The sequence below is a fragment of the Piliocolobus tephrosceles genome, chromosome 5 (assembly GCF_002776525.5).
Source record: "Piliocolobus tephrosceles isolate RC106 chromosome 5, ASM277652v3, whole genome shotgun sequence".
NCBI classification, from domain to species: domain Eukaryota; kingdom Metazoa; phylum Chordata; class Mammalia; order Primates; family Cercopithecidae; genus Piliocolobus; species Piliocolobus tephrosceles.
The window spans coordinates 125137873-125148325 of record NC_045438.1 but is presented as its reverse complement, the minus strand read 5'-3'; the positions used below and the strand labels follow the sequence as shown (position 1 = coordinate 125148325).

The 10453-nt window shown below is 47.2% G+C and overlaps 1 protein-coding gene across 2 annotated transcripts in view; it reads left to right on the top strand.

Annotated features, from left to right (window-relative positions):
- Positions 1-10453, top strand: part of RSPH9 (radial spoke head component 9) — a 31419-nt gene that overhangs the window by 8497 nt on the left and 12469 nt on the right. For both annotated transcript variants that reach the window (XM_023212899.3, XM_023212898.1), the window contains exon 4: positions 602-748. In XM_023212899.3, coding sequence (XP_023068667.1) covers positions 602-748 — 147 coding nt within the window. The remainder of the gene's footprint in view (positions 1-601; positions 749-10453) is intronic.

Here is a 10453-nt window from a genome sequence, read left to right as displayed (position 1 = left end):
CTTCCTTCCTTCCTTCCTTCCTTCCTTCCTTCCTTCCTTCCTTCCTTCCTTCCTTCCTTCATTTCTTCCTTCCTTTCCCTTTTTTCCTCCTTCCGTCCCTCCCTCCCTCCTTTCCTTTCTTTCTTTCTTGATGCAGTTTCACTCTTGTCATCCAGGCTGGAGTGCAGTGGTACAATCTTGGCTCACTGCAACCCCTGCCTTCTGGGTTCAAGGGATTCTCCTGCCTCAGCGTCCCGAGTAGCTGGGATTACAGACACCCACTACCATGCCCGGCTAATTTTTGTATTTTTAGTAGAGACAGGGTTTTGCCATGTTGGCCGGGCTGTTCTCAAACTCCCGACCTCAGGTGATCTGCCTGCCTTGGCTTTCCAAAGTGCTGCGATTACAGGCATGAGCCATCGCGCCTGGCTGGACTCTGTTTATGGCAGGATCTGGTCTGAGTTTGGACTGAGGGAACGCTAATCCCTTTCCTTCCTTCAGTTCTCTGTCAGTGGTTGACAGGGTCTTTTGTAAGCCCTACCATGTGGTCCCAGTGCAGAGAGAAAGGGGGCTGGGGGGTTTTGGGCTAACCATCCTTTTCCTGCCTGCCACCTCTTTCTAGGACTGTCCTTGTCTGAGGCAAAGAAGCTCAGCTCCTACTTCCATTTCAGGGAGCCTGTTGAGCTAAAGAATAAGACCTTGCTTGAGAAGGCTGACCTGGACCCCTCCCTGGATTTCATGGACTCCTTGGAGCATGACATTCCCAAAGGTAATAGTCCATTACCTTGAGGCCATGGAATCTGTCCTCAGGCCACAGCAGTGGGCCATGCCACCTGCCATTTTTCTCTGAGACTGGAACCAAGGGCCTAGTGGGAATTGGTGGTTCACCATGGGTTTTTGAGGGTGGGGCTTCCCCAGGGCCCAGTTTATAGTACACACTGATGAATGTTCTTGAATTACAAAAGGTAGGATTGTTTTCCATATGTTTTCACAGAGAGGAGGTATCTCAGTGTCTCTTGATTTTTGTAGCAATCTTGAATGGAAGCAGGTTGGGAATCTTCTCCCAAATATCCCTGAAAATATTAGCCATACTTACATCTCAACTGTTACTTTTGGGAGTCTGGGATTTGGGGACTGGATGCAATGCTTGGCACATAGCTGGTACTACTGACCCCATTTCCTTCCCTTGAGCATCTCCCATAGAGAACAACATGTCCTCGGATGCTATGACCCAATTCAGGTGCCAGGCTCTAGGCCATTGGGGGCCAGGCCCAAGGCACAGACTCAGCGCCCCACTTCTTTCTCTTCCCTTGTTGGGTGTTCCTGAGAATGAGAAGGATCTAATGATGATGACGGCAATGATAATGACAACAATAACAACTAACTCATGAAACATGACGCGCTTATCGTGTGCCAGGCACCGTACTCAGCTCTTGCCATGCCTTATCTCATTTTAATTTTCACAGCCAGCCTATTATTTTTATCCCCATTTTACAGATAAGGAAACAGGGGCTCAGAGAGTTAAACCCAAGGACACAGTAAGTGTTAAAGTGTTAGACTCCACGACTCTGGCATGAACTGGATTGTTAAGTAACAATAGTTTAAATGACAATAAGAACTATAGGACAATAGTCACCCACACCTCTAGGGGGAAACACTTCTGAAGAGCAGTGAACGACCCAACTGGGCAGTATCTCAGGATGGGGATGGCGACGCAAGGTCTGTGGAATCAGACAGGCTGGGTTGGAATCCTGAATTGGCCCCTTACTAGCTGTGTGACTTCATGCAAATCCCTCCATTTCCCTGTGCCTCAGTTTTCTCATTTCTATAAAGGGGAGAATTGATATTTTCTACCTCACTGAGTTGTTATGAGAATTAAATGGACTACTCCTTTACCACCCTGAACATGCCTAATCTCTTCTGATCTTGGAAGCTAAGCAGGGTCAGGCCTGGTGAGCATTTGGATGCGAGAATTAAATGAGTAAACTCATGTACAAAATACTTATAATAGTGCCTAATGCACAGTAAGGACTCAAATGAAAATGAACACACCAGCTGGGCACAGTGGTCCCAGCACTTTGGGAGGCCAAGGTGGGCAGATCACTGGAGGTCAGGAGTTCGAGACTGGCCTGGCCCAACATGGCAAAACCCCGTCTCTACTAAAAATAGAAAAATTAGCTGGGTGTGGTAGCGCGCGCCTGTAAACCCAGCTACTTGGGAGGCTGAGGTAGGGAGAATTGCTTGAACCTGGGAGGCAGAGGTTGCAGTGAGCTGAGATTGTGCCACTGCACTCCAGCCTGGGCAACAGAGCAAAACTCTGTCTCAAAAAAAAAAAAAAGAAAAATACTTCAGAGATACTGCAAGTTTGGTTCCTGACCACCACAATAAAGTGAATACTGCAGTAAAGTGAGTCACACATTTTTTGAAAAGTTGTGTTTATACTATACTATAGTTTGTTAAGTATACAATAGCATTATGTCTAAAAATGTTAAAAACAATTAAAAATTCTTTATTTCATAACAATACTAATGATCACCTGACCCATCAGTGAATTGTAATCTTTTTGCTGGTGGAGGGTGTTGCCTTGATGTTGATGGTTGCTGACTGGTCAGGGTGGTGATTGCTGAAGGCTGGGGTGGCTATGGCAATTTTCTAAAACGAGACGACAACAAAGCTTGCCATATCAATGGACTCTTCCTTTCACAAAAGATTTATCTAGCATGCAGTACTGTTTGATAGTATTTTATCCACAGTAGAATTTCTTTCAGTATTGGAATTAATCCTTTCAAACCCTGCTACTACTTTATCAATTAAGTTTAGGTAATATTCTTTTTTTTTTTTTTGAGACGGAATCTCATTCTGTTGCCAGGCTGGAGTGCAGTGGCTCACTGCAGCCTCCACCTCCTGGGTTCAAGCGATTCTCCTGCCTTAGCCTCCTGAGTAGCTGGGACTACAGGTGCACGCTACCATGCCCAGCTAATTTTTTTTTTTTTTTGAGACAGAGTCTCGCTTTGTTGCCTCAGCTGGAGTGCAGTGGCACGATCTCAGCTCACTGCAAGCTCCACCTCCCAGGTTTATGCCATTTTCCTGCCTCAGCCTCCCGAGTAGCTGGGACTACAGGCGCCTGCCACCATGCCTGGCTAATTTTTTTTTTTTTTATTTTTAGTAGATGGGGTTTCGCCGTGTTAGATGGTCTTGATCTTCTGACCTTGTGATCTGCCTACCTCAACTTTTCAAAGTGCTGGGATTACAGGCGTGAGCCACTGTGCCCGGCCATGCCCAGCTAATTTTTGTATTTTTAGTAGAGATGGGGTTTCACCATGTTGGCCAGGATGGTCTTGATTTCTTGACCTTGTGATCTGCCTGCCTCGGCCTCCCAAAGTGCTGGGATTACAGGTGTGAGCCACCGAACCTGGCTTAGGTAATATTCTTAATTCTTTGATGTTCTCATTTCAACAATGTTCACAGCATCTTCACTAGGAGTGGGTTCCAGCTTAAGAAACCACTTTCTTTGCTCATCTATAAGAAGCAACCCCTGATCCATTCAAGTAACCCATCATCCATTCATGAGGTTGCAACAATTCAGTCACATCTTCAGGCTCCACTTCTGAATTCTAGTTCTTTTTCTACTTCCACCATGTCTGCAGTTACTTCCTCCACTGAAGTCTTTCTTTTTGTTTTGAGATGGAGTCTCACTCTTGTAACCCAGCCTGGAATGCAATGGCGTGATCTCAGCTCATTGCCACCTCCGCCTTCTGGGTTCAAGAGATTATCCTGCCTCAGCTTACTGAATAGCTGGGATTACAAGCACCAGCCACCAAGCCCGGCTAATTTTTTTTTTTTTTTGAGATGGAGTCTCGCTTTGTTGCCCAGGCTGGAGTGCAGTGGCATGATCTCGGCTCATTGCAAGCTCCACCTCCTGGGTTTACGCCATTCTCCTGCCTCAACCTCCCGAGTAGCTGGGACTACAGGTGCCTGCCATCATGCCCGGCCAATTTTTTGTATTTTTTTTAGTAGAGACGGGGTTTCACTGTGTTAGCCACTGCACTCCACTGCATTCCAGCCTGGGTGACAGAGCACTTGTGCCACTGCACTCCAGCCTGGGTGACAGAGTGAGACTCTGTCTCAAAAAAAAAAAAAAAGTCCTAGATGGCATATTCTTCCAATAGAAGGCTGTTTCATCTCCATTAAAAATCTATGGCTTGATCTCTTGACCTTGTGATCTGCCCGCCTTGGCCTCCCAAAGTGCTGGGATTACAGGCGTGAGCCACCGTGCCTGGCCCATGATCGGCTAATTTTTGTATTTCTACTTTTTACTTTTATTTTTATGTTTTATTATTATTATTTTTTGAAATGGAGTCTCACTCTGTCACCCAGGCTGGAGTGCAATGGTGCCATCTCAGCTCACTGCAACCTCTGCCTCCCAGGTTAAAGCGATTCTCCTGCCTCAGCCTCCTGAATAGCTGGAATTACAGGTGCCTGCCACCGTGCCTGGCTAATTTTTAAAATATTTTCAGTAGAGACAGGGTTTCACCAAGTTGTCCAGGCTGCTCTTGAACTCATGACCTCAGGTGATCTGCCCACCTTGGCCTCCCAAAGTGTTGGATTACAGGTGTGAGCCACTGCACCCAGCCTGGCCTTTTTTTTTTTTTTTTTTGAGACAGAGTCTTGCTCTTTTGCCCAGGCTGGAATGCAGTGGTGTGATCTCAGCTCACTGCAACCCCTGCCTCCTGGGTTCAAGTGATTTTCCTGCCCCAGCCTCCTAAACAGCTGGATTACAGGTATGCGCCACAATGCCTGGCTATTTTTTGTATCTTCAGTAGAGATGAGTTCACCATGTTGGCCAGGCTGGTCTTGAACTCCTGACCTCAAGTGATCCACCCACCTCAGCCTTCCAAAATGTTGGGCTTACTGGTGTGAGGCACTGTGCTTGGCCCTCCACTGAAGTATTGAACTTGTTAATATCATCCATGAGGTTTGGAATCAACTTCTCCCAAACTCCTGTTAATGTTGACATTTTGACCTCCCATGAGTCATACATATTCTTATTTATTTATTTATTTATTTATTTATTTATTGAGACAGAGTCTCACTGTGTCGCCCAGGCTGGAGTACAGTGGCATGATCTCAGCTCACTGCAGCCTCCACCTCCTGGGTTCAAGTGATTTTTCTTCCTCAGTCTCCTGAGTAGCTGGGACTACAGGCGCCCATCACCAGGCCCAGCTATTTTTTTGTATTTTTAGTGGAGACGGGGTTTTACTGTGTTAACCAGGATGGTTTCAATCTCCTGACCTTGTGATCTGCCCATTTCACTCTTCCAAAGTGCTGGGATCACAGGTGTGAACCACCGCACCTGGCCGAGTCATGAATATTCTTAATGTCATCTAAAATGATGAATCTTTTCCAAAATGTTTTAAATTTACTTTGCCCAGATCCATCAGAGGAATCATTATCTATGGCAGTTATAGCTTTATGAAATGTCTTTTTAAAATAAGACTTGAAAGGTGAAGTCACTCCTGGATCCATGGATGCAGAATGGATGTCGTGTTAGCAGGCAGGAAAATGACTTTAATATCGTTGTACATCTCCTTCAGAGCTCTTGGGTGACCAGGTGCATTGTCAATGAGCAGTAGTAATTTGAAAGGCATCCTTTTTTCTGAGCAGTAGGTCTCAAAAGTGGACTTAAAGTATTCAGTAAACCAGGCTGTGAACAGACATGCTGTCATCCAGGGTTTGTTGTTCCATCTATAGAGCACAGGCAGAGCAGATTTAGCATAATTAAGGGCCCTAGGATTTTCAAAATGGTAAATGAGCATTGGCTTCAACTTAAAGTCACCAGCTGTATGAGCCCCTAACAAGAGTCAGCCTGTTCTTTGAAACTTTAAAGCCAGGTATTGACTTCTCTTTAGCTGTGAAAGTCCTAGATGTTAGGCCGGGTGCGGTGGTTCACGCCTGTCATCTCAACACTTTGGGAGGCCAAGGTGGGCAGATCACCTGAGGTCAGGAGTTCGAGAGCAGCCTGGCCAACATGGTGAAACCCCATCTCTACTAAAAATACAAAAATTAGCCAGGCATGGTGGCCTGCACCTGTAATCCCAGCTATTCGGGAGGCTGAGGCAGGATAACTGTTTGAACCTGGGAGGCGGAGGTTGCAGTGAGCCAAGATTGTGCCACTGCACTCCAGCCTGGGTGACAGAGCGAGACTCTGTCTCAAAAAAAAATAAAAAATAAAAAATAAAGGTCCTAGATGGCATATTCTTCCAATAGAAGGCTGTTTCATCTCCATTAAAAATCTATGTTTATTGTAGCCACCTTAATCAGTGATCTTAGCTAAGTTTTCTGGTTAACTTGCTGCAGCTTCTACATTAGCACTTGCCACTCCACTTTGTACTTTTATGTGATAGGGACAGCTTCTTGCCTTAAATCTCATGAACTAACATTGATTGATTGATTGAGACAGAGTCTTACTCTGTTGCACAGGCTGGAGTGCAACAGCGTGATCATGCTTCACTGTAGCCTCGACTTCCCAGGCTCAAGTGATCTTCTCACCTCAGCCTCCTGAGTAGTTGGGACTACAGGTGTGTGCCACTATGCCTGACTTATTTCTTGTAGAGACAGGGTCTCCCTATGTTGCCCAGGCTGGCCCCAACCCCTTGGCTCAAGCCATCTTCCTGCCTCAGTCTCCCAAAGTGCTAGGATCACAGGCATGAGCAACCATGCCCAGTCAATGAACTAACCTTTGTTAGCTTCCAACATTTTTTCTGTAGCTTCCTCAGCTCTCAGCCTTTATAGAATTGACGAGAGTTAGGACCTTGCTCCAGATTAGGCTTTGGCTTAAGAGAAGGTTGTGGCTGGTTTGATTTCCTATCTAGACCACTCAAACTTTCTACATATCAGCAAGAAGTCTGTTTCACTTTCTTATCATTTATATGTTCACTGGAGTTGCACTTTTAATTTCCTTCAAGGACTTTTATTTGTATTCACAGCTTAGCTGTTTGGTATAAGAGGCCTATCTTTCAGCCTATCTCAATTTTTTTTTATTTTTGGTTTTAGAGACAGGGTCTTGCTTCATCACCCAGGCTGGAGTGCAGTGGCGTGATCATAACTCACTGTAACCTCGAACTCCTGGGCTCAAGTGATCCTCCTGCTTCAACCTCTTGAGGAGTGCAACAGCACACACAATAGATGTGTGCACCATACCTGGCAATTTTTTTTTGTTTTGTAGAAATGGGGTCTTGCTGTGTTGCCCAGGCTGGTCTCGAACTCCTGCACTCAAACAGTACTCCTGTCTCAGCCTCCTAAAGTGCTGGGATTACAGGCATGAGCCACCATGCCTGGCTCTATCTCAGCTTTTGACATGCCTTCCTTCCTAAACTTAGTCATTTCTAGCTTTTGATTTAAAGTGAGAGGTGTGGCATTCTTCCTTTCACCTAACACTTAGAGGCTACTGTAGAGTTATTTTATTTTTTATTTTTTTTGAGACAGAGTCTCACTCTGTTGCCCAGGCTGGAGTGCAATGGCATGATCTCAGCTCACTGCAACCTCTGCCTCCCGTGTTCAAGTGATTCTTCTGCCTCAGCTTCCTGAGTAGCTGGGATTACAGGCATGTGCTACCATGCCTGGCTAATTTTTGTATTTTTAGTAGAGACAGGGTTTCACCATGTTGGCCAGGCTGGTCTTGAACTCCTGACGTCAGGTGATCCACCTCCCTCAGCCTCCCAGAGTGCTGGGATTACAGGCATGAACCAACGCGTCCAGCCTCTGTAGAGTTATTAATTGGCTTAATTTAACGATTGTTGTGTCTCAGGGAATAGGGCGGCCTGAGGAGAGGGAGAGGGCTGGGAAAAGTCAGAAGACACATATTTATCAATTAGGTTTGCCATCTTAAATGGATATAGTTCGTGGTGCCCCAAAACAATACAATAGTAACATCAAAGATCACTGATCACAGAACACTGTAACAAATATAATAATAAAAAAAAGGGCCGAGTGCGGTGGCTTATGCCTGTAATTCCAGCACTTTGGGAGACCGAGGCAGTGGATCACTAGAGGCCAAGAGTTCGAGACCAGTCTGGCCAGCATAGTGAAACCCCATCTATACTAAAAATATAAAAATTAGCTAGGTGTAGTGTGCACACGTGTAGTCCTAGCTACTCAGGAGGCTGAGACATGAGAATCACTTGAACCTGGGAGGCAGAGGTTGCAGTGAACCGAGATCACGCCACTGCACTCCAGCCTTGGTGACAGAGTGAGACTCTGTCTCAGACAAAAAAAAAAAAAATTTGAAAAGTTGTGAAAACTACCAAAATGTTACACAGAGATACAAAGTGAGCACATGCTGTTGGAAAAATGGCACTGATATACTATACTGCTTTACACAGGGTGTCTACAGACCTTCAGTTTATAAAAACTGCAGTGTTTGTGGAGACCAATATATCAAAGTGAGCCTGTGACTATTTTATTATTATTATTATTATTATTATTATTATTATTTTGAAATGGAGTTTATTTAAGACGGAGTTTCTCACCCAGGCTGGAGCGCGGTGGCACGATCTCGGCTCACTGCAACATCTGCCTCCCAGGTTCAAGCGATTCTAGCATTTCAGCCTCCTGAGTAGCTGGGACTACAGGCGTAAGCCACCGCACCCGGCCTTAATATTAATTTTTTTAGTGGCAGCAAGTTCTTAGAGATGAGTTGGGGCAGGCCTAGGACAGCCTAGAAGGCCAAGGCCTTAGAAGCTGCTGGTGGCTTGTGAGCAGGTCTGTGACAATAAGGCAGTAGTGCACAGGTGGCTCGAGACAGGGCAGGGCAAGCCAGGGATCATGAGGCCATCTCAGGGCTACTGCAGTGCCCCAGAGGCCAGGCAATGGTTCTGAGTGGGTAGGAGCTGCCACCAAGGAGTGACCATTTGGGCTTCCATCATACAGGAACATCTGAGGCAAGCTACTCTGAGCAGGGCCAGTGCTGTAGTGACAGATAGGAGGGTCTCCTGGACAAGTCGGGGGATATGAAGAAGCTCTATAGGCGTTGGGGCATTTCTCGCCCATCAGACACACTTCTCAGACTCCCCTCATCTCCTCCATCTCTGCTCCCAGACTTGCCAGGAGCCTATGGGGGCTGTGCACCCCTCGTTGACAAAGGGAGCCTGGAACAGTAGTGGTGATGGAACCTCAGAGCCAGGGGCTGAGGGGTGGGCCTGCAGAGGTCCTCTTCATTCCCCTAATCTGAGGATAGCAGCCCTGTCCCCTGATTCAGGGTATGTCTGGGAAGCCCTTTGCAGCCTTCTTACCTGCAGCTGGATGCTCCAGAATCAGAAGATGGGGCTCTCCTTTGTGCTGGATGAGAGGGGCTGGTGTAGCAGCGCTGCCTTGCCCATGGAGCCTCGTCCACTGTGCAGCGAGAAGGGTGAAGAGGGTGATAGAGCTTCTGCAGCCAAGACCAAAGTCAGCTAGATGGGGTGGGGCCCAGCAAAATCTTCCTAAGGGAACACCGTCAGCCCTATCTGCCCTCTGCCGTCTCAGGTAAGGTGGACCCTGGAGGCAGCTGTCTTTCCTTGCAAGAGGAGAAGTAAAATGTGAGACTTTGGAATCTTCCTAAAGGCTGCAGGGATTGGGGCTGGGCAAGGTGGCCCATGCCTGTAATTCCAGTGCTTTGGGAGGTCAAGGTGACAGAATCGCTTGAGCTCAGGAGTTTGATGTTACTTGTGATTGGTCACCATTGCACTCCAGCCTGGTGAGCCACTCTGATGTGTCCAGTTGGCAAGTGAATTCATCAGGCCTATGGGAGCTGTGGGATCTGGGCCGGGCAGGTGGGTGAGCTGCAGTGACCCAAGGCCCTAGGCATCCTGCCCTGATGTCATGACCTCAGGGCTGCAGGATCAGCTGCTGGCTCCACTTCCCAGTCCACCCCACCATGTTGCTTTATGAGCTGGAACCTTGGAAGCTGAGGACTCCTGGCATTTCCTGTGCACATGGGCCTCAGGGGAGGGATGCTCCTGGCCTTACCTTGGGAAACCTCCCCATAACCTTTAGGTCCCGCCTCTCAGAGCCACTACTACCAGAAGGCCTCCAGGAAGTCAGGCGCAGTTTTTCTTTTCTTTCTTTTATTTGACATGGTCTTGCTCTGTTGCCCTCACTGGAGTGCAGTGGCCAGTGGGACAATCTTGGCTCACTGCAATCTCCACCTCCCAGGCTCAAGTGATCCTCCTACCTCAGCCTCCCGAGTAGCTGGGACTACAGGTGTGGACCACTATGCCTGGCTAGGTTTTGTATTTTTTGTAGAGATGAGGTTTCACCATGTTGCCCAGGTTGGTCGTGAACAACTCAGCTCAAGAGATCCACCCACCTCAGCCTCCCAAAGTGCTGGGATTACAGGTATAAGCCACCATGCCCAGCCTAGGCCCACCTTTTTCTCATGATGGTTTGATGAGGGTCATGGCGATGGAGTGGAAGTGTGGATGGTCACAGGAGAGCA